The 24,988-nt window shown below is 35.2% G+C and overlaps 1 protein-coding gene across 18 annotated transcripts in view; it reads left to right on the top strand.

Annotated features, from left to right (window-relative positions):
* The window catches only part of ADAM22 (ADAM metallopeptidase domain 22), a gene marked incomplete at both ends in the record, with an annotated part of 200,909 nt that extends 181,834 nt beyond the window's left edge, over positions 1-19,075 (top strand). For 6 of the 18 annotated variants that reach the window (XM_084229404.1, XM_084229401.1, XM_084229403.1 and 3 more), the window contains 4 exons: positions 7,115-7,215; positions 7,555-7,621; positions 17,824-17,947; positions 19,055-19,075. In XM_084229404.1, the coding sequence (XP_084085530.1) occupies positions 7,115-7,215; positions 7,555-7,621; positions 17,824-17,947; positions 19,055-19,075 (313 nt within the window). Of the gene's footprint in view, positions 1-4,649; positions 4,845-7,114; positions 7,216-7,554; positions 7,622-9,811; positions 9,923-12,105; positions 12,193-17,823; positions 17,948-19,054 lie in introns of all 18 variants that reach the window. The other 12 variants (XM_084229405.1, XM_084229412.1, XM_084229397.1 and 9 more) reach the window with 8 other exon arrangements.
* Positions 19,076-24,988: the final 5,913 nt, after the last annotated feature.

Genomic DNA, 24,988 nt, shown 5'->3' with positions numbered 1-24,988 from the left:
TTTCTTATTCTAACAATACATGCATAGCAAAGTTAGGAATATTTTCACATTAAGAATATCCTTTATGTAACTGATAAAATTTCATGCCTTCTGCTATTATAGGATCTCCATTTCATCAACCTGGTTACTTTTTTTGGGTTCTCATTTATGTTTTTAAAGTTGTCACTTCCCCAGTAGATACTTCTTTTTCTCTATTTTGGTATATTTCAACACAACCTTTATTTATTTTTGTCCTTGTCCATAGCTGATCAATCTTAGATTTATACAATAATTCTCAAAATAGAGTAGTAAAGAAATGAACCTTAGATCAGGAAGTTGTTAATATGTAAATATCCTGAAGATTTTTCCTTTTTTGAGAATATGTTAGTGATTATGGAGAAATTGGTAACACCAATGGACCAAAGCATGCATTAAGATATTTATAATCTTGTAAAAGTATCTACATATACTCAAATAAAGATGTGTCCAGAGCTAGAGGATAGCAAGAAGTATAAAGAAATTTCAGTTGTCCTTGTCTTTAAATTAAGTTTACTTTGAGGTCCATGATAGGAAAACCAAATGACAAGGAATCAAAATTCACTTGCTACTATGTGATCGTGGGAAATCACTTGAACTTAACTTGAAAATCTGATGTTCTTTGTTATTGTAAAGCATTATTGTCAGGGAAGTTATTAGTATCTGGTCTCTGGAGACTGTGTTTCTCTGATCTTCATGGTTCTTCTCCCACACGGAGACAGCACCTATTGACATGATTAAAGTCCACATGTGCTGGTTGAACTGGTCAAAGTGTTGGTGAACTTAGCTTTGGTTCCGACATTAAATACAAGACCATACTTAATATGTAACCAGAATTTTTACATATCATATATTAGATGGATGGCTATTTTTTCCTCACAAAGGAAGACCTCCACATTTTTTTTAGTTTATGCTATTATTAATATTGCAGTATCATTACTTTAGAATTTAGGATCTGTATGCTTTGTAACAAGGATTATAAATTTGAGTTTTCAGGAATATTTACAAACAGCAATAGAATAAGAAAATAACAATAGAGCTTAGATTTAGAAAATATTCATTTCAGTTGAAATGTTCACTTTCTGTGTCTGAAATGAACTCACATCATTATGATTAATGTGGAATAGAATAATTAGATCCTATCTTTCTGATCCATACCTTAGAGGAACCCCAAGCCCCATTTCTTTAGTCTAACCTATTATAGCCACTTTTTTTTCCTACTTATGACACTCCCTCCTTTTTCTTTAAACCCTTTCTTAGTTTTTTATATTATTTCAGTGATAGCCATATATCTGTCAATGTGACTTGGTACACATTATATACTTCTTAAAATATTAAAGTAACAATTCCAATAACAGACAGCCCATATGCTAAAAAAGCACTAGAGAAATGCCTCCTTCAGTATTAAGGTTAAGAATTAATTACATTTTTTTCATTGTACTCTCACTTTGAGGATTATTAAGTTAAATATTATGTTTCAGTGGACCCTTCTAGGACAAACCAGACTTCCTTCATAATAGCCTACCCATTTGCCTAACAGCTTTTGGAGAAAAAAGAATGTTCCAAGAAACATTGTTATTTGATATTTAAATTTAGAATGCTGATACTGCAGATAATTTATATTATGAACACACTAAGAGTAGGATTCAATTTGTCTTCTAAAGTGAATAAAAGTAAACAAGCAATAAACATGGGTAGTATAGACCTGGGAAGAAATAATAATTACAGCTTATGTAAGTCACCTCCTCCAGAGTTATTAAATTATAAAGGTTAGTTCTTGCCTTAGTAACTAGGAAATACCTTCAAAAGAATTTTTTCATTAAATGTATATATTCAAAACACAAAATGAAGTACAAAGATTATATAAGAAGGGAAAAAACAATCTATAATTAGTGTGGGATGGAGTCCTTTTTGAGGGAAAAAATTTAGTAAAATAATCTTTTCTTTTGGTCACTATAAAAAAATTAATGCACATGTCTAAAATATTTGCATGTAATGTAAAAAATAGCATGTAACTTTCCCACTATAAAACTAAATACTGGTTAGGGCGGCTGATGTGGTAGTCATGTCTATATCCCAAAATTCCATGAAACCATCAAAATTTAGAGAACAATGCCATAAAAACTAGAAAAGTATAAATTCAGTTAAAAAGTTTAAGATATTATTTAGTTTGCCATTTATTTATAACATAATCAAATGTTGCTGATCAGGAACCTGATATTCTCTACCTTTCCTAGAGGTTAAATAAAAAGAAATAAGTTTGTTATAATGTTATTAATATTGAAAGAAAGATTAATTTATAGACAGTAAATTATATTAAATGTTATTCTTAAGAAATCTTTAATAAATTATCTATCATTAATATTTTTCTGTATTTATGATGCAAAGAAAGTTTCATAGATTCCTTGTGAAATATAAGGCGAATGTAGAGTAGTTTCTATATTTAAGAAACTTAATGTTAGAAACAGATTAACAATCTTAATTTATCTGTGATGATAAAAACAAGACTGTGTCCCAGAAGTTTGTTGAATTTAAAAACTCCCTTCCTACCTTTTGACTGAAACCCACAATTTATCACATGCTTAGCATTTAGATACTTGTACACTGTGTAAAAGATGCATGGACTGCAGCAAATTTCATGAGGAGTGATAACATGTGCTCAGTTAAAAAAATTGTGAAAGGCTGTCCACTTAAGCCTGCCGTATCAACTAAATGAGTCCTTGTAAATGGCTTTAGCTAAGACCATATAAAGAGAAATTAGAGAGGTAGAGTAATGGGAAAGGTCAAGTATAATCAGAAGGTGTCTTTATTTAACTTGAGCTGAGTCACATCTTGTCAGCATATAAAGATTATCATTAAAGATAGTAGTGACAAGAAGAATCTGTTAACCATAACCATTATTATTGGAAATGCGAGGCTGATGTTACATTTTCTGATATTCTTTCATAAATATTAATATCATACAAAATAGAACTTTCTTCCTTGATATAACATACAGAATCTTACTGATGGCATTATTTTAAACATTGATGGAATATTTTACTGAAAGGAGACCAGACAGAATATATGAGTCCAGAGATTAAAGATTTCTTGTATAATGAGATACAACATTTCCTCTGCATTAACATTATAAATACGGGGTAACAGTATTATTTTTCCTGTGAAAGTAATGTTTCATAATATACCAGGAAAAAGGAAGGAAGATTACAATTATGAACTGAAGTCATTTATAAGTTTGAATTTTTTTGCAGTGATATATATCTACCAATTATAGGTAAAATTAGTCTTATATAGAAATCTCATGAGACATTCTTTTTTAAAGGGAAGGAGTAGATTTAATCTCACAGATTAATATATAGCTGCTTTATATTGGTTGAAAAATCTTCTTTAGATCTGTAGAGATGTGTGAAATATGTGGATTAAAATAATATGAGAGTATATTCCCTCATTCAAAAGGACAAATGACCAAATATTTTAGACATTTAAAATAATATAAGAAATAGCATAAGCAAGTAAAATCAAATTATGATATTTTTTGGATAGAATTGGCCAATAATAAAGAGTTATCCAAGGAAAAGTCAAATAAAAAACGGTGTTAGCAGATTTGTGCCTTTCTTGGAGACCTATTTGCGTATACGTCTGTTTAAAATTCTGAGTCCAACACTAGTTAAAAGTACCCTAACAATAGTACTGAATGGAACTGAATCAAGTGTTGGATTCAGTTGACTGTTTGGGGGCCAAACCCTGGCAGAAGACCTGAATAGCTATTGAGGGAGGAAGGTGACTCTGTGGTCCTGTCTAAAATTTTATACCATATTCCTTTAGAAATAATAAAAATCTGCTCCAACCTTATTTAATTCAAAATCAGAGTGCATCAGAGCAGATTAAATAGATTTTCCCCTTATATCTGTCACTACAGTGAAGGTAGAGAAATGACATTATTCACCAACCACCTATAAATATTTTTGTTTGCAGAGCAAAAATATTATTTTTTCACCCTTTGTGCTTGCAAACTTATCTTCCTGTGAATATTCTACTGTGCAGTTATTATGTTTTTGATTTGGATTTTTTTCTTGTTTCTTCCTATTTCTATTAAGTGAATAATGAAGGTTTAAATTGAACAGGGAACTCAAGTAAGAATTATTTGGATTAAGTATAGGACTTAGTTTAGAAATCAATCAGTAATTTTAAGACCAAATCAAGGTTACATTGCATAATATAATGCATAGAAACATGAATAGTTTAGTCACCACAATGAAAAAATCTATGCCTTTTTTGGGCAAGAACTGTCTATCCTAGCATGTCTCCTGTGACATCATTTTTTTTTTAAAGAGAAAACTACAGTTAACATCTCCCAGTATAACACTGTGAAAAACCTCATCTTTCATATTTTTCCCTTGAAGCAAGGCTTTTTTTTTTTTCCATCCAGAATGTAAAGACTTCAGTAATCGCCTGTCTGACCTCTATAATGAGAATGACTAATTTGTCACATTTATTAATAACCTTATGTGTTGTAGATTTGATTCATGTAGCTCATTATCCCTACCTCTTTTTTCCTAAATAATATTTGTATATGTCTGTGTTCATGTGTGTGTGTCTTGTTTTCTGACTCTGAAATGTTTATTATGCCTTAGACAGTTACCCCAGGGAGATTATGTAAAAAAGCCTGGAGATGGTGACTCTTTTTATAGCGACATTCCTCCTGGAGTCAGCACAAACTCAGCATCTAGTTCTAAGAAGAGGTCTGCTTTTCTGTCGCATTTTCAGATTTCTACCTGTTCCATCACACATTATTCCATTAGTCAGAACATTTCATTATTTTGCAGCAGGTTTGATTACTTCTTCCTTCTTTCTTGAATGTCAAAAAGTAGTATCCTTTGTTCTTTGATTACTCTACTTCAAGATGCCATATGCTCAAAACCACCCGTTAAACAAATCAGATCAGAAATCGGAACTAAACAAAACTAAACAAACACCAAACATATATGTATCTAGAAAACTACAGGATATTTAAATTTTATTCTTATATGCTTAAGAGACTACATATAGTATTTTATATTACTTTAAATGGTGAGCTTTATGTCATGTTTGGTAGTCAAAGAAAAAGGTTACTGTCATGCTTCAATAAAAGCAGTTGTTAAATAAGTTGGTAATATAAATGCTGCATTGAATATTTTTTAATTTTGAATTTTTAAAAGCTAAGCTTGCTGTGAAAAAGATTGCTTCTCTGTGAATCATATTTGAATATTATGATTTTGCCTTTTATTCCTGGAATGGTTATTTTTACACATTATAATTCAGAACTTGGTTGCCAAATTAACATATTTAATGTTTGCCTGAGTTTTAATACAGGTAGGATTAATACATTATTTATATGTTTTAAATTTCAATGTTATATTTCTTGCTCCAGGATCTTAAGGTGTATAGGACCATTAAAAATTTTGCATAAGTTATAATTGCTTAATAAAAGAAACTGATGGAGGGAACAAAGAGTTGAAATGTTGTAGAAAATGAGTTCTACATTTATATTGAAGGAAGCTCAGATATATCCAGTGGAAGTATTTCTTTAAAACTGTTGGTAGGGTTATAATTATAAGAAAGAATATGTGATAGCCCCCATGCATTTCTTTGGTCACAACAATTACTTTGTAGACTGATGGGAAAAATTACTAGAAATTACTTGTTTGTTGACAAGAAACATGATTTCTTCTAGAGTTCTGAGTAGAGTGAATCATCCATAAAAATTCTTTAATGGATTTCACTCTTCATAAACATGAATCAGGAAGGAGAATAGAAAGAATTAATGAGATCTGGGAACTCTACATGGAATTGTGTTAAGCATGAAGGATAGTTTTTACTCAGATAATATTAGTTTTTGTACCAGGGAGTACAATTCTATAGAAAATGTTATTTTTTTTATTCTTTTAATTTATTGAGAGCTTTTTGCCTAGGAGAATAAAATGTGTTCCTGATCAAATATTTAATTTTCAATAACATGGTAAATAAGTAGAGAAATTGATAGATTTCAGCTGAATTTCTATTGTCCTGTACAAAATAAGGATCATTCTATAACTAGAAAATGTCTAGAATGTCCTAATGTAGGGAATTAACATGTAATAATTGAATGATTTCCATTTCTTTTTATTCATCAGAAAATTCCTTTTAAATGGAATTAACTGAAGTTATTAACTGAAGTGATATGCAGAAAAATTTTAAGTACAGTGTGACTTTCTAAAATACCTCAAGAAGAGCTTTAAATATTCATTTGAGTAATTCCTAGAATTTAGCAAAATCTCATTGGTTGATGACTTTTAAAGAAGTTAAAAATTGTTTCAAGTTATGTGACTAGTCTATGTTGTTTGTCAAATACTTTTCTTAATGTACAAGGTAGGTGTGTAAATTTTGCTTCTTGTAGACAATTCATTTAAATATGGCAGGACACAAATAGTAGAGGGCTTAATGGTACATGGTACATGGGCTTTGTGAGAGATATTTTCATGACAAATGCTTGGTTCAGTTTAGTTATTGGACACAACTAACAATACTATATTTGTGGGGGGGGACCATACTTTGGAGAAAACGACAATTCTCAGAAAATTACGTTATTGTTAAGAAGACCTAAATATTATTCTGATAAAGGTTAACCAGGTTCAATTGAGCAAATCCAACAAGATCTCTTGGAAGTCCATGTTCTCATAATATTTGAATGGAAACCATTGCTTTACAATTAAGAAACATCTATGGTGGGACCCCATTATAACACTGCTGCTTGGATTATGTAATTGAAATAGTAGTGAATTTGCTTTCCGGTTGATGTGTTCTAGAGAATGTAAATTGGCTTGTATTGTATTCTGACACTTTTTAATTATAAACTATTGTAATGGGGTTCCATTGTATTTGACTTTTCTTAAATTGAATGTTGTGTAATTCTGCCTTCTTCATGAAGATTTTCATGTTCTCTTCATTCTTTCATTTCAATTTTTTTCTTTCTTGATTTATTTTACTTAATAAACAATAATGCATAGAAATTTTGCTTACTGATTTCAAAGCATTCATTTGATTACGTTTTTGAACATTATATAAATATTTTCAATTTCAGGTCAAATGGACTCTCTCATTCTTGGAGCGAAAGGATTCCAGATACAAAACATATTTCTGACATCTGTGAAAATGGGCGACCTCGAAGTAACTCTTGGCAAGGTATAGGGTGGCATTCCAAATCCAAGTGTCCGTATCACCCAAATTTTATGTCCTATGGTCCCTGGTTGTAAAATCTTATCTTTCCATTAAGCTCTTTAGTGCTCTCTTCCCCAATAGAGAGGAGGGCATTTATTAGTAAAAAGCATTATTTTTTTTTTTCTCTGGATGGGATATGCTGGGATTTAATAGCATTAGCATGAGACGCAGTCAGAAGGCAGTACAGGGTGCTATAAAGTTCTGGGGTAGTGATGGTTATGAATTACACCCCCTTGTTATGCCATGTAATGAAAACTATGGCAATTATTTTATGCAAATCTAATTAAAAACTATCTTTTCCAGGTAACCTGGGAGGCAACAGAAAGAAAATCAGAGGCAAACGATTTAGACCTCGGTCTAATTCAACTGAGTAAGTCTGAACCTCTAATGGAAAAAGGCATTCCAAGGTCCTGTGCAATTAAGTATGAGAAGTTAATTAACCAGATCATCAAAGAACTGTTAAACCATGCCTCTGGTCTTGGTTTTGTCTTTTTAATTCTTTTTTGCCGTTTTAAAATTAACCATGGCTTTTCTCTTTTACATAGGCATCTCCGCAACTGTGCCCATACCAATATTCACTGATAGTGGGGGTCTCACCCTCTCTGCAGGCTTTTTCCTCCAGTAACCTGCCATTGTGGTGTCTTGGTGCCGTTTGAAGGGAATTTTGATAACATTCCTTTCTTCTCATCACCTTGGGTCCACCCTTCCTATCCCCAATATTCACAAAGCCTAGAAGCATCAGGGAAAACTTCCCACCTTATTAGAGCATGATACTGCTCACAACTTGAAACCACCGCTCTGAGGTCTTCATGGCTGCAATCTAAGCATTCTCTCAGACTAATGGAATAAGTTTCCCTTTTGAATTTTCCTTCTGAGAACATTTAAAAGGGGATCTGCCTAAACTTGCTCTTTAACGGAATCATTGTCACTAAATGCAATACTATCCATTTAAAATGATGGCCACACATTTGTTATAGTGTGGGAGGGGTTGGAAATTAATTTATTGTCTTTTATAAGGTAAACACCATGCACTTTATTTTTATTTGTTTTTCCACTTAAGAAAGTATAAGCGAAGCCAAACTTTCTGAAACCTTTATCTTCCATCATGAAATAAAACACACCCTTGGTATCCTTCTGGACCTTGCCACTCAGTTTTAATTACCCGGACTTATTTTGACCCACCTAAATTTGTTTTTACTTGTTTCTCACTGCAGTACTAGTTATTGTTCCCAGGGTCTTAGTTGCTTCTTCATGCCTTAATACTTAAAATATCTGGAGCAGGTATTTGTTAATTGCTTGTCAGAAACTTATGTTAGCTTTTCTATCATGTACCCTGCCCTTTTTCAGTACAGGACAATAACATTGCCCTGAAATTTGGACCTTCCTGCTGATGGTATTGTTTTGTAAGTGGCTTGTCAAAGTTTACTAGAGGATCCTATACCTTAGAAACAATAGATAGGTTCAAGTAATACATTGCATGGTCCAGAATGGCATCATAGAACTCCATCATAAATAACTAATCTGTTAGAGTTTATCTTATGCATTCCCAAAGCACCTGGATGCTTTAGGGCTTATGGTAGATAAACTCTTCTTGGAATGTTGTTTGATTTGTTTTGCATGAGGTCACCTGGTAAGAGCTCCTTAGCTTAACTTAGTCGCTTACAAGAATATGGATAAAACTGCAAGAAGTTCTTTAGAGCTTCCCTTGTATACTGTTTAGTGTTCTAACAATATTTCTTATAACACGGTTTAAAAACTCCTAAGTGGAAAAAAAAATCCAACATTAAAGCTATAAGTTTAGGTCCCCCAAATACTTGGTATTTAGTAAATGTCATATAATATTTTCTAGAGCAATCACTTATTTAAAAAAATTTCTGTAAAATTCCACTCATATCATAAATACTAAACTATAGATAGCTTTTGAGAAATCTTGCCTGTGAGGTAATTAATTTAAAATATTTAATAAGAAATCAGAATCATCTTTGCAAGGAAGAGGTATTAGGACTCACTCAGATTTTTCAGACTTTTCAGATTTGGGTTATATGACTTACATTAATTAAACATAACCAAGTCTGTGAAGCTGATCACTATTCTTGCATCCTTTATTGTATGGGCATGATATATGGAACTTTTTTTCTTAAACAGAATCATAATGCATAGCATTTTAGGAATTATGTGGGTAGTTTTTTTAATACTTTCCATATTTGTTAAATAATCCCATTTGCTTCTGATGAAATGGGATAATTTGTGTGACAATTAGAGGAACAGAAAGACCATGGACAAACATATATTTTATTTTTTTATATTAAAAGGTATCATCAGGTCCAAATTTTCAATGCTCCCTTTAGTAACTTATCATCCCAAAGGATGATGAAATATTCAGTCATAAATTAAAATATGTACCACAAATGCATACTTTGCTAATTAACAACAGAAAATGTCCTTGTTTATTGTGTTGTTTTTCCACTCAAAGCTTTTGCATCTTCCTCACTGTTGTACATGATGTAAAGAAAAAAAAGCTTTTGGCTTAGACTTTGTATTATATATTGTGTTTTTACAGGAGGGAGCCCCAAGCACCTGAGCCTGGGCACTCCCTCGCCCAGACTGTCCCATCCCAAGGCATAAGCCCAGGGGGCTCTGACAGCCCCCAGACAGGGAGTCTGGATCACAGGTCAGTCTCCACCTGCCCCTTCATTCTGGGCTGCCACTTAATTTCCCTCCAAGTCCCTTCCTTGGCTGAGAACAGGGTCATTTGATCTCTGACTGACCCTCAAAGTCTGCTCGGAGGTGGTCCTTGTCCAGCCAGCACCAGCTGATTTTCCTATGCCTTTCCATCCTGGAGAACACAAAGAGCTCTCCTATCCTGTCTAATGCATTTTTTTTTGCATGTTGCGCTACAATCCAAGTCAAGCCACATAGGCAGGTAAATAGCAGTTTGATAAAATCCCGTCATTGCAGCCAACACCACTAGAGGTGTTAGGAAACCCACGATGAAGACATTGCTGGGGCAGATTCCAGAAGTAACAGCAATTGGGAGGTCTCTTCACTGACCTCTAGTGAGGTGACCACAGCCTTCTGAAATGCTCCCTAAATCGGAGGGGAAAAAATCCATCATATGCAAGTCAAGTCAGGTGGCTGGCTGTAGGTTTCATGGCACCACTTCCAAGATAGTCAGTAAAAGGAACCTTTCTGTTCCTGGAAGTGGCCCACTGCCTGTGGGTGACAGTTTGCTGTGTGGCTATGTTTCACCTGATCACAGCTGCATGGGCTTTTTCTACGGTTTCCCCCAGACCAGAGTGTTTACTAGCCTTCATTTGTGGCTGCATTTGCTTTTTGATTTTTTTCTTTTTGTTCAATCTCAATGGAGATATATATGCAAGTTTTAATTGGCTATCTGTGAAAAGCGCAAGTTGGCAATGATTGTGGCTAAAGGCAAAACTAGTGTGAGTTTTTCCTGAGTCAGGGGATATTATCCTAGCAAAAATGGTCTTATAAGCATAAAAAACAACCACTCCCTTCTCTTAGGAGGGAGCTTCAAGATGTGATTTTGTGGCCTACACTGGCTATAGCTAACATTAAGAGAAAGGACTTTGGAAAAATAACCTAATTTTGTATATGTAACTGTGGAAATGTATTCTTGATTTAAATGTATTTACAAATAACAGCTAATATTGAGGAAAGAAGAAAACTGTAGTCAAAATGAGTAGTATATTTTATAACTTCCCCAGGTCTGTTTCTTAGTGACTTTAAATATTTTATAGAGCTTGGGTCTTCATTGTCTATAGTATTTCTGAAAGTTATTTTTTAAATGAGAAAACAGTAAAATCTCCAAATTCTACCAAGACCTAATTTGTTGAATCTATACTTATTTTCGAGGGCTATAATCTAAGGGAATGAGGTTTGCTTGACTTCTCAGTGTAAAAGTCAAATGAACCTCTGAAAAAAATACCTTGCACTCCCAATTTTACTATTTTTTAAAATTTCTGTTGCACAGTAATTTTGATGGGGACTTCACCAGGTCTATCAGGGAAATACGAACTAATCAGTCATTATTGTCCTCTGGCAGTCACTCTCATAATTCATGGTCAGACACTTGGAAGGCAACTTCTGAGGGCCGTTTCCTGATGGAAACATGACTGGAGTACAGTCTGGAGTGCACAAGCGGAAGAAGGAACATTGCAGCTACAACTAATTTGCTAAACCGAGCCTCAAGGTCATGGGGCCCTGTTTGGACCACATTCATGTGCATTTGGGGCTCCAGGATCCGAAGAGTGGGGCCCTTTCTGTTCCTTATAGAGCTGGTGGGGGCACCTTTCTCTTTTAATTACAGCTTGGGATCTGCTATGGAAAGTAAGACAGAGGCTATGTATAGTCCTTCTTTTCATATTGGAAAGAGAACTTTGCTCCTTTTAATTGCTCTCGGGGGTGTTATATACCCAAATGCCAGGTTGGAATTGCAGCCATCTGAATGTTTTCAAAAAGCACCATTGTCATTTGAAAACCAAGAAGCCAAATGAGAGGTGGCCTGGGAAAAGCCACTTTGGAGGTGGGTGAATGGGACTAATGACATTATTATGATTGAAAGAAAGCTTCTGGTTCACTTTGGGAAACCACTGAAAAAGCTTTCCTTGACATGTTAAATACATTCTAGAATGCCTTGAGCCTTGTCGTAGCAGAGTTTATTCTCATGTCATTGTACAGACTGCCTCATTATCACCCAACGTCCATTCTGGTTTATTTGCCATAGTCACTTGCATTTGGAGGGTGAAGACATCCTTGCTTAAGCTTGTGCTGTGTATTTTCAGATTTTCTATCTTGTTCTGCTTTCTTTGTTCCTTCCATTGCTTTCTGCAGGTATTTAAACCCATGGTTCAAAAGAGACTATAATGTAGCTAAGTGGGTAGAAGATGTGAATAAAAACACTGAAGGACCATACTTTAGGTATTTTATAAATTAATTTTATATCCTTTTTAAACTCTCCCAGCACATACAAATAATGAAGTGTGACTGGCTCTCTCTCTTGTATCTCCCAATACAAGTTCCCAGAGGCGGAAAGGGTCCTTGTTTATTTGCTGCCTTTTGATCTCTGTTTTTGGCTTCCTGAGCAAGTCTAGTTCTTTCCTGAATGTTTCAAATGAAGCCATTTGAAAGGGTTACCATTTAGTGCATGTCCTATTACCATCTTGAGCTTTTTAGTAGCTTTCTCTTCATTTATGCTATATAGTGTTCTATGGGCATGAAACATACTTTCCACTAATAAAGAAGCACTATTAACCTGAAAAATTTTATTTCTAGAATTTAGCAGTTTCATAATGCTTATTTTCCTACTTACTACCCTAAGAGTGCATAGTGCATACAAAACCTTAAGGAAAAACATGAAAAGAAACTAAATGAAATGTAGTGGAATCGGTTTTGAATAAAAGCATTGATTTGACATAGCTTGAAAATTATTGAGAGAATATTGACCATATGAGTTTGTAGAAAGAATTTAGGTTTTTTTTTTTAGTATAACCATTTGCTGCCAGAGAAAGGCTGTGCTGAGAAAAGTATTCTGCAGATTCTCAATAAAGCATCTAAAGAATTTTTTAATGCTGATAATGTTGTGGGCTAATACGTCACATAGGACAGGGAGTCGATTGGAAACATATTATTGATTCACAAAAGAGCAGAGTATTCCTACATTTTAGAAACCTTCAAATTAATTCACTGCAGCTCGGTATAATATTAGAGGTCAGAGAGAATTTCCAAGAGCTCTTAATGGCATTTTTCACTCTTTGTAATATTAAAGTTATTTCCTAGAGGTATATGTCCACTTTATATCTAACTACTTTGTGGACAACTAGTATAAAGAAGAAATATAGTCACTGCCTCTTCTGAATAATAAACTTTTAGAATACTTATTGCCTTGACTTGGGTCCGCATTTAACAGATACTAAATATACTTGTGTATTTAACTCTCAGCACCCATATAAGGTGGACTTTCTCTTCCAGTGTACCATTTAGTTTAGACATGTATAGTTTGAGAAAATGATTAGACCTACTGCATTTTAATTTGATCCATACATTTGCATATACCCCAAGGAAAGCATAACCCTTGCCTGCTCACAAAAAATATATCCTGCTTCTTTTACCCTATCCCCCCACCTCCTTCCCTATCCCTCTGCTTATTCCACTTTCCCACACTGAACTTCATACACATACACTCACATTCAAACATCCCACCCTCACCTGTAGCTCCCAAGATGGCCAGCGTCAGGAAGACAGGTAAGATATTTTGAACGTTATTTGGAATCTTGGCTCACCTGCAGTCCTAATTTTCTTTTCTATTTTCCTCAGGCTTGTGGGCAGATTGTAATTTGTATCAGTCATGGAACCAAAAATAGAATTATGATGATCTCATATGGGCTAGGGCTTTTATTACTAAATGGACTTAGCATTTTTGCAGCAATAATTTGTGAAATGGTACCCCGGAAGAGTTGATTCACCTCCCCTGGGTGAACTGAGTAGTTTATGTGGCTCCCAGAAAAGAGTTCACATTTCTTAAAATCAGCACCCAGGTCTGCCCAGAAGCTGCATGACTAAATACAATTTGGATGGGGAAATGCTTTAGCATCCCTGGTTGCACGTGCAAAGCTGGAAGGGCAATTTTAGAGGCTTCCTTTATCTTCTCCCTTAATCTGAGTTGCTATTTCCTACAGTGGATTGTCACATTAAGAATTAATCTATTTGTGTTTAAAGGCTAGATGTAATTCAGTGGAAGGTTCTAATTCATTTTTTAATTAGTAAGGGTTATGCTATTAAGTCTTAAAAGTCAACACAAATTTCTGTAGAAGTAGTGAATTGAAATAGCCCAGAACTTTCGCACACTGGATCTGATGCAGCAAAGAGAATTTCATTCACTTCCCATTCAAACTAAACATTACATAGGATGCCCAAAGTATGTCCACACCTTGGCTTATACTTTGCCACCCCTTTGCTTCATCTCATGTAGAAGAGATCTGCTACTGCTAGATCATTTAAGATTATCTCCCCTGCCTAAATCACCAATGAGGATAAAGGTCACTAACTTTACCAATCACCTGTCTGATGTGGGATTTGTGGCATCATTATCAAAATGCTCTGGAGACTTTGTGACTGCAGTAAACTGGTCCTAAATACAGTCTAGAATTTCAAATAGAGTAGTCACATAGCCATGAAAAGCAAAGCATATGCCAAAAATTTTTGAATGATTAGAGTGCCTCCGATGTGTTCCCTTACTGTTCTGATATGACAGTGGTCACTCACACTGTTGTCAGCAATTATTCAGGTCGTCAGGAAGGAGTGGGGAGGTCAGAGCAAGAACATTGTCTGCCCACACCCTTATTCTGGGGCATATCTGTTGGTGACAGTGCTTTACATGCTTTTGGAAAATACCCTTACTCTTGCTATTATCCACTTCATCAGTGGTTTTGGAAAATGTAATAACTCTAAAGAGAAACTAATAACTGTTATGTTTTATAACTCATAATAACTCAAGGTGGCAACTCATGCCATGCATTAGTAACTACTGTCAACCTTTATGTCTCCCAATCTCAGGAGATACAGGCATTCTTACTCCCTTTCTATGAACGGAGGAAACTGAGGCACAAAGTGTAACTCAAAGCAGCCACAGCTAGTGAAGTTTCAGAACCAGAAACATGAGCCTGGACATATTTGACTCCAAAATCTATTCCATTGCCATCTCATTGTAATTACTTCAAAGCAGCATAGTAGATAATGACAACTTACATCATATCCTAGAATACTATAAATCCTCTAAATTAGACCACTAAAAAATTTGCATCTGAACACAGCCAAGTGAATAAGGCATTCGTCATGTGTGACTGCCTGGTTTTAACCTGTGTTAGAGGCTAGATCTGACTTAAACTTGGCCTTACAGGCATGTCTGTAAGAGGCAAGCCCAGGAAGTCTAATGTAGTCCCGAGATACACAGCAATCGATTGCTACACAGACATGCCTTCATTGTATAAATCTAATATGTGACTCACTAAGTTATTGGTGTTTTAAAAAGTGCAATAATTATAGTGGTTGACATTTGTCCAAAGATTACTTTGTAAGTGAATGAGCCGGGCTGGTGCCTGGTTTTCAGTGAAAGCCAGATTGAAACTAGCAGGCAAGTAGCCAGGGTCAGAAAAGAGCCTGGAGGCAGTTTTGAAGAAATGTCTTTTTTTTAGACACATGTAAGGAATTTTTACTTTGTTTTCACTTTTCCTAAACTGATTTACCTTTATCTTGTTTTCTTCTCTTATTCTGACTCCTGTTTTGGTGCTCTCCATCTTCCTTTTATGCTATCACACACCACCCAATCTACAGGACCTTATGTTCCTTGCCCCTGCTAAAATTGTCCACCTTGGCCTCTCTCTTTCTCAGGGTACAAAAAGAGAGTTAACTATTGTGTTAATGTGAAAAGTGGTCAATTTCTTTGGAATTATGGATAATACCTAATGTTTTAACTCATTATTGTCATTGGTGAGGGAAAAATATTTGAGGGGAAGACTGGATTTTTAGGACCCTTCTTTGAAATGAAGTGTATGTGTACAAAGACTGCTCATTTGGACCCATGCCATGTGAATGGCTGGCATGAGTGTGAAGCTATAAGCAACAGCTCATGCTATGGACATACACACTGCAGTAAGTGAAAAAGAGAACTTGTTTTACACAATGCCCTAAGATAAACAAGATTCAGTTACGTGTGTGCCTGACTAGTTTTCCCGAACTTGCTGATCTTACCAGAAGCAATTAAGCTAAAAATCTGAACTCAGGTTTTAGAACGATGTGTTTAAATAACTAAACACTGTTTGTCCTTGTTGTACATATACTGAATTTGTTTCTTTAAGATCATAGCCCAATTTGAAATGCTTTCCAAAATTAAAAAAGTTGTTTATTTTTCATGTAAAAATTTATAGTTGTACAGTGTTAAATTGCTTTAATAGTACTGTGGAGGATTCGAAGTTCTACTCTTCTTAGTTCTACCCACCTGCTCCTTAATAGAGAGAAGCCAATCAACATCAGTATTTTAACTAGAGTCACATTAAAGTCCGAGATACTCATCAGAAACAGAAGAAACATTTGAAGTTACAGATTAAAAGTAAATGGAACCCTACTGATTCTTAAAATAGAGTGAGAATGTTCAGTTGGACCTTAGTGTTTGTAGGAAAAAATATTTTCAAACCTTAGGTTGAATTCACTATCCATAAGATACAAACTGATTTGAAAACTATGACAGAACTAGGACAATGGATAATCTATGGTTGGGAACCAAAATTTAAAATAAGGGAGAAAAAGAGACATCTTTATGTTGTTGCTAGCAGTACAGGTGGTAGATCTCCCCCTACCCAATGGCACTCCCGCCTCCCAACACTTCAAGCAGATGCTGTGCATCCTGCTGAAATAAGTACTTGTGCTGTCATCGGGCAGTGTAACCAGCTCAATGATGTGGTTCATTACCGCTATGCCACAGGAATTGAGGAGTCGCAGTGTATGGTGGTAACAGTTGTGAATGTTAATGCAGAAAATTATAACATCTATTTCTCATTGATACAGTGTGAATTGACATTTTTCACTCTTGACTGTTTTTTTCCCCCACTCTAAAGACAATGGGTGGGTATGAGCTCTTCCAGTAAGCTCTGCTTAGTCACAAATATTACCATCACACATGTAGACTCAAAAAAGAACGGCATTCATGTACCAAAGAGCCTATGTAGATCCTTCATATGGATTATCTCAGTGAGAAGACACTTTATCCAGATAGGAAGAGTTTTTGTTACTGTGTTTTGTTTCAGTTTTAGCAAAATTCCACTCAATAAAGTGTAACCACTTTATTGACATGACAAGTGTACCTTACATGAGTTGTCAAGATTAACTTCTACGGCTTAGAATCTTCCCCTGTACTGAAATGCTCATGGTAGAGACTAATCAGACCATTTTTGTATGTTATCATCAGATTCTTTGTTTGGCTGGAACTCTGCACTCCTTACTGCTTGCATGTTTACTAATTTATTATTGAAACCCCTGTATTTGCCTTTGTTCTTTTGTAACTAACACACTGGCCTCTGAATGCATGAATTTTGTGTAAACTGATGTATGACTTAGTAACTAATAAATCAATTGTATTTTTACAACTTAGAAATATAATTGGAATGGCTATATTAAAAACTTTTTACATGAAGTGGTAAAAATAAGGCAGAATATTACTGTTATACATTTTAGTTTACCATTATGAGCTCTTAGAATAATTTTGTCTCTTCTCCATTTTAGCTTTTTATCTATTCTAAAGGATACATCATTAGCATTCTAGTTCTATGCTTCTTTGTACTAACATTTATATAATCGTTGGCATTTATGAAATTAGGAAGATAAAATGCCAGTATTCCATTGTTGTGAATTAAAGTATCTCTCAGTAGTTAAACCTTTCAGTAGTGGCTTATGGAAGTAAAAATAAAAGGGTTTGTTCTGAACCCAGTTTTAAGATATTTGAAAAAAAGGTATTAGGCAATCACATAATATTTATTTCATGTGTTCTCAACATCTCAGGACTTTATCTCCTGCCAAATCTCCTTCTTCATCAACTGGGTCTATTGCCTCCAGCAGAAAGTATCCTTACCCAATGCCTCCACTTCCTGATGAGGAGAAGAAAGTGAACCGACAAAGTGCCAGGGTATGTGGAAACCTCTTCCATATGCTGACTTCCTCAGTTATCAGTTTATCCATTCACATTTTAAAAGAAAGAGTCATTTTTCCTTTTCTGTTCATAAGAAAAAGAAAAAATTAAATTTGAAAAATAAAATATTCTTGGGGCTCAGATTTATATTTGCAAGTTAGTTTAATTAATTAGTATAGCCATAATGCCCAGAAGTGTTGTTTATTAAACTTGATATATATGTATATTTTTAATTGGTTTTCCTTCTCTGGTGATCTTGGTTCCATTCATATTGGTTCTGCCAGAGTTATTTTCAATTCTTTAGGGCAATTTCTGAACATTGTAGAAATTGGATATAAACAGGGCCAGTATGAAGAACTGGTGGCAAAGGCCAGGGGTGAGGGAAATAAATAATTGACATCTTGCCCTGGTGTTTCATTCTACTCTGATATGTCACCTTTGGGTAGAGGAAAATTTTCTAGGAGGCTCTGATGAACTTAGAGATTTTATAGCTTTATTATAGGCTCTAGGAAAGGATTCCTAACAGGGTCCTGGGAGTATTGATAGAATCACACATCCCTAAGGTCAGTAGTTTTCAACACTGCCTGTACATGGGAATTGTCTACAGGACTTTTAAAATATACTAATTTCTTAGTCCCATCCAGAGAGATTTAGTTTAGTGTGGGGGCACTGATTAGACGGTGGGGTTTTAAAACATCCCCAGGTCATTTAAATGTGCAGCTGAATTGAGAATCACTGCTCAGACTGACTGTATCAGAATCTTAGGGAAAGAAAGGTTATTTCTAGAATTAAATAATATTTTAAATTATTTTATTTCACTTGATAATGTTTAATTTATTTAAAATTTGGAGAAGCAGCAAATAAAGATGTGAAGATTTTTTTGCATTAAAAGGTGGCAGTTCAAAAGGTTCAGACACAGGTTTAGAGGACTCAGAGCTGAAAACTAGAATGTTTATTTATCATCCTTTGTTAGGCTTCACAAGAGTAAGAATCTACAATCACATAAATATAGCTGGAATCACCAAATCTTTTCACCTTCATAGCTTGGAATACGTTTGCTTCCTGTTCTTACAGTACACAATTTTGTTTTTCTCTGTTGTGCAGCTATGGGAGACATCCATTTAAAGATCAACTGTTTACATGTGATACATCGAAACTGTTTACTTCAACTTTTATAGAAACCCAGCCTCATGGAGTCACTGCACATCTATCTGCTCTTCAAACAATATGAAGACGCTCTGAGATATCACAGAGGAGAGGAAGCCAAGTCTCACATCTCAATACCATCTTCTTTTTGTCATTGGCTTAGGATTTAACTGAACCATGAAAAGAATTGCTGAAATGTTACACTCTTAACATGAAACAATAAAGGTACCGGTATGTTAATGGAAAATCTGCATGACAGACATATGTAGAAATATCACTAAAAATAACTCACATGACCCAAATGTAGCCAGTTTCCTAAGGGACAATAGTGGATTCAGAACTTGACATTCTGAAGCACATCCTCATTGTAGACAGTAATGCTATGTGCATGAAGCTTCTGTTTGTTTTCCACATTTAAGGAAACATCCCATAATAGAAACTAGCATGCAGAGCTAAAGCATATAGGATTTTTCTGCAGGACTTTAAAGCTTTGAGAGGCCAATATTCCATATGCTAAACCTTAAACATGTATTTTTTTTTGTTTTATTTTTTACTTTTCTTATTTATATCAGCATACAAGGACAGTTGTACATATGTAAACATTTTTAAAATAAAAAAAAGCAGCTCTCACACACAAGTGTATTTTGCCAAATGCCTAAAAACAATCAGTCACAATCGTACCATCCTCATCCATCAAATGGTCTTTAAATGATTACAAGCCGATGATGTAAATATAGTGGTCAATGCTGTAAAAGTGTTTCTCCATAACTGGTATTTGTTCTAAAACATGTGGTATCCCTTTAAACTGTGTACAGTCTGGAGGCAGTTTCACTGAGTTTTTAACTGATCTAGAGAACAAAATGCCCAGTAAACTTGGGGACTCCCAAACAAGCTGGGGTAGGAGTCCAGTAATGCAGCCGCTGTCCTGCCTCTGGCCACTCTGCTGGTTAGCTCTTCTCTGGGAATCCTCCAACCTGTCCACTTTCTGGGGGCTGCTGCACCTGCTTCAGCAATGGTTTTATTTCAGGACCAGAGCACATTGCTAGTCTCACCCTGGAGGCCTATGAGTCCCACAGCAGTATGCTGTGATCATTATCCAAGTGCACCAAAGACACCCGAGACCACAGGCTGCTTAAGCATTGGTAGCTTCCAAATTGCCCATTATCTAACCCTCTGTGATCTGAAGTTTTGTTCTTTAGCAAAACATTTTGCCCACCCTTATCTGTGAGATAAATGATATGTTTTAGTAAAAACAACTTTTACTCTGTTATTAAGAATATTGATCATTAGTGGCACCTGAGTCCCAACAGGCCATTCCACACTGACTTTGAAACAAAGATATGGATGGTTCTACTAGCCTCAACAAGCCTCAAAGGGTTAAACAAAACCTAAAAACCACATGTGTGGCAACTGTGAATTTAGCCAAATAGCAGACAGAGGAAAGAATCTGATGTATTGAACTCTATATATTTTTAATCCATAGAAAAATGAAAATTGGATGTTAAAGTTGCTTCTTTACACCCAGAGTTTTATAGCTGTTTATAATGCAGTCTTGTCATTCTTACAAAAAGCTTCCTTAGGGAGGCTGCTCTAGTGAATTCAGAGATCGATGGGATCAAAAGCCTTGATGTGAAGAGTACTTCTGAATTTCCTCATTTTTCTCTCCTTTTTCTTGAGAGGAATAGAATCTGTAGACAAGATTTCAGAAATATCTTCTAAATTTGATCTCTCTTCCTGTAGTGTCCATAGAAAAAACTCATCTCACCTCCATGTATAATCAGCCTGGATGCCCAAACTTAAGGGCTGAGTTAGAAGGCAGTGTTTTATAGTCTATGTATTTGTCTTCCGTAATGGGCCTCTCTCCTAAAAGTCTTTGAAAACATTTGAAAAGCAGTTTAATCATTGAAAACTAGAAAATGTAAACAGCATTTTATATGACAGGAAGGGATGTGATTGTAGTTACTACAACAAAAAAATCCAGTAGACTAAGGACTGGGTGAGTGTTGATGACATTGACAGTTGCCACACCATCCAAACCAAGGACAGCAGGGCAGACAGATTTAAAAATGTAGCAAATAAAGTGGCTTTCACCAACAGCACTTTAATGTGCACTGAATGTTTTCTGGTATTGAGTATATAAAATGTTAATGTTGCAAGGTTTATTTTGACTACAAAGTTTCTAGATTTGAATGTATGGTACCTTGTGTAAATATGCTTCCTAGTTATGATTACACAAACCCTAATTGAAATGAGTCTACAAATGATTAGCTACATAGTCAACAGTTCCCCTTCACCCCTTTCCTTCCTCAGCTTCTCAGTTATTTTTATGTGAAAATTATGTGCCTTTTGGGAAACATGGTTGTTCTAGAAATGAATCTTTCCTGGTCTTCTTCTTTAGTAATAACTTTCAAATGGAACTGAAAGAAGTCTTATTTGAAGAGAGATTATTTTATACGAGTTTTAATTCTGGGTGTCTAAGAATGTTTAAAACATTCAGAGTCATTTGCAGCTTTCCTTAATAAGTTTATAATCTCAAAGGATAGTTTCAAAAAGTTCCTATATATGTACTTATGGTTGGTGTTCTAGATATATTAAATCTTAATATTTATTATGACTTCTCATCCACTGAGGCAGGGAGAATAGACCCATGGCACTAAATATAAGCACAGCATTTTTTAAATAACTATCTATTTTGGCAAGGAACTTTGAGTTCACATAACAGTTGGTATCATTTATCTATATTTATGTTCCACAGTCAAATAGTAGACTGTTGTACTAAGCAGAGGGAGCAGTAATGTGTTTTGTTGTTGTTGTTGTTGTTATCCCATTGTATGCCTTTTTCCTTTCTGAAGTTTTGCGCATGTATGAGATTGACAACCTGCTGTCTGAGATGTTCCATTTATCCATAGTCATGATGGTGAAGTAAAATGGGATTAAAAGAAACAGTTAAATCTCTCCACTAAAGTTGACCAAATGGTGTGTGGGGGTAACAGGGAACCCTGAAGGAGCTTGCTAGCCAGACTAACTAGTCTCTGAGTCCAGCCATTTTCTTTAGACAGGAAGTGGTGTCCCTCTGCAGTGTCCCAGGTACACTGGTCTCCAGTTATATGTAATGTGTGGGAATGAATAAACTCCTCAACAGTGTAGCACAATGAAGGTTTTCAATTTGCTGAAATTGCTATGTTTTTTTTGAAAAACCCAGTGCTACTCCTTAAAAATTATTGACTAATAATTATTGACTAATAAAGTAAATGTAGGATTAAAATACCAAACAATTTTCAGTTTGATATAGGTGCTTTATTAAGTGACACTACAATTTATTCTATATTTTTTCCTCTTGTTTAAAAGGTTTTTAAAATTGTTTTTATACTTAAATTCAGTCCAGTATAGCTTTTTGAATATAATATTGATAGGCATTCTATAAGAAGTTGCTAAAAAGATAAAATTAGATATTCTGTGCACATGCAGAGAATTATTTGTTTGAAACCCATAACATGCTTACATTTCTTTTTTCCTTCTATTGATTCCCTTGAAGATCTGCATAATTTAATTCATTTTATGATTTTGTTCTTTACTTCTTATAGTTACCTTTGGGCAAGAGGAAATTGGTGTTTCTATTCACTGCTTTCAGTGTTCCAAAGTCAAGTTTATTTAACATCCGTTCTTCATTTCCTGTTGTCATGCAATTCTATTTTTGCCTCATATATTTAGTACTTTAAATAGTTCCTTGTGTTATTCAACATGATAATAAATCCTTATCCAAAGAAAAGACTTTTATTTTACTTTATGTCCCTTAAACTTAAAGGAGAGGGAATTTATTGGAAGGATATCAAGTACCTTTCGGGAGGGGAAAGTGAAGTATATACTGAATGAAGGGAGTGAAGGATGAGAGGCAAGCTGGCTGGGCCACAGCCTAACAGGGCACCACTGCTGGCTGCTGCCCTGAACTGCCTCTATGGCCAGCATATTTTAAATGCCATCCTACCAGTTGATATATTGGCTCGAGTTTTCCATGAAATACTCTGACCCATTTGCAACACAATGCCTATTTTTTATGGTCCTAATTATCTTTTTCCTTTCATTTCTGTTTTCCTTTTAATTACCACCCATATCCCATCCATTCACTTAAGAAATGGAGTCATGATGAATTTCTCATTCTCACTCTACTGACTTAAAATATATTAGAAGCAACCTATGAAATAGGGCTTAATTTGGGGCTTAAACTTTTTTGCTTTTCCCACCTGAGATATTTTCTGAATGGATAAGACTACTCTGAAATTGGATGCAGCAACTTTCCTCCCAGGAGAGCGAAGGACTTCACAGTTTCCCCTGTTTATCATACTGTGAGGCGCCCAGCTGGCTCTTGTGAAAATCAGCTGGAAGCAGCAGTGCATCTGCCATGTGTCAGGTGTGGGGAGCGGAGTGCGGGCACAGTTAAACATGCCGGGACCTCTTGGCAATTTGCTCATAACACATGTGCTTTTAACCCAAGAGGAGCTATTTCTCCGCCTGCAGAAGCAGAACAAAGATGCAGTGAGACCTTAGAAATCAAGGGATAATAATTCTGTTCCTTTTATTCCCTGCTTTACAAATTCTCAAAATGGAGCATGTTCTGATTCAGTTTATAGGTAGAAACAAAACATTCAAAACAAACCTGCCTGTATTTTGGCCTTCATATTCAGAGCCTGATAAGCAGTAAGCATCCTCACTGTGGGATTTGTTCCAGACCCTTCCTGCTTCCAAAGTAACTCCCCCTTCAGTGGCTGACATGAAGGTAAGTCGTTTCTTTGGTGAAACTGGCATGTGGGAGAACAATAGGGGTACAGAGCTGGGGGGAGGGGCAGTGGAGTCACCTTCAGTCTGCTCACTTTGGCACCTGGCATGATTATGCAACTTTGGAAATCACTGAAAGATAGCTCTTCAGGATGTAAGTTGCAGGCTTGAAGGAGATCAGAGGCAGTGAGCCCTGGGAGGATATGGGAGGGTTTCTGACATAGGAACAAAATTGAGAGCACATAAAGTGGTCAGAAGCCAAGTGTGCAGAAGAGTACCAGATGGCTGCTTGGAATTGTGATGGGGAGAGGGGTGATGGGAGCCTACAGCAGACTTGTATGCTTTGCTATTTTTTACTGAGTGTTGGCTCTATAAATGCTTCAAGGTCCAGTTCATGATGGGCCAGTCACTCTGCCTGATTATGTCCCTATGACATTGTTCATAGGATTTGTGTTAAATCATACCAGGAGGTGCTTTGAAGCAAGCAGAATTTTGCTGATGGCATCATTTCATGTTTCTAGGTCTTTAAAATCAAAACCAGGGAAAATTTTTTTGTTGTTGTTGTTAATGATCTGAGCAATTTTGCTAAGGTAATGTACATAAAAATGTCATCAGTAAAGTTTTCAAAGAGTCTATGAAGGGCACTTTCCTTCAAATTAAAAAAAAAAAAACAAATACATATAATATACTGCTTTAGGGCTTATCCTCTTTTTAAAAATGTTTCAGATGTGGATTTGTTTTGAAGGTCAAACTCTTAAAATAATGCAAATAGCCCCCAAATCTTTAAATATAGCGGTGCTAAGTAATACCAGAGAATATAGAAAGTGCTGATATGAATTAATACATTTATTCAGTAATAACAAAGAATTCTTACTAAATTATACATGTGTATCACTGCCTGATTTGAAATCCCATCTTTCTTTTCTAGTCCAGCACAAAATCAAATTGTGATTCTACAGCTAGTGTTTTTAATGGGTAAAAATGACCCAACACTTTTGTTTTGTATGGGAGACTTTTTTTTTCTAATAGCAAAAATGCTTAAGAAAAGGTTATTCAGTATAACTAAGCATATACTCCTTTCTTAACTTGCTGGAAAAGACTTACCCCTTCAATCTAGCA

The sequence above is a fragment of the Talpa europaea genome (assembly GCF_964194135.1).
Source record: "Talpa europaea genome assembly, chromosome: 3".
In the NCBI taxonomy this organism is placed as follows: domain Eukaryota; kingdom Metazoa; phylum Chordata; class Mammalia; order Eulipotyphla; family Talpidae; genus Talpa; species Talpa europaea.
This window is presented reverse-complemented; position numbering and strand designations above follow the sequence as displayed.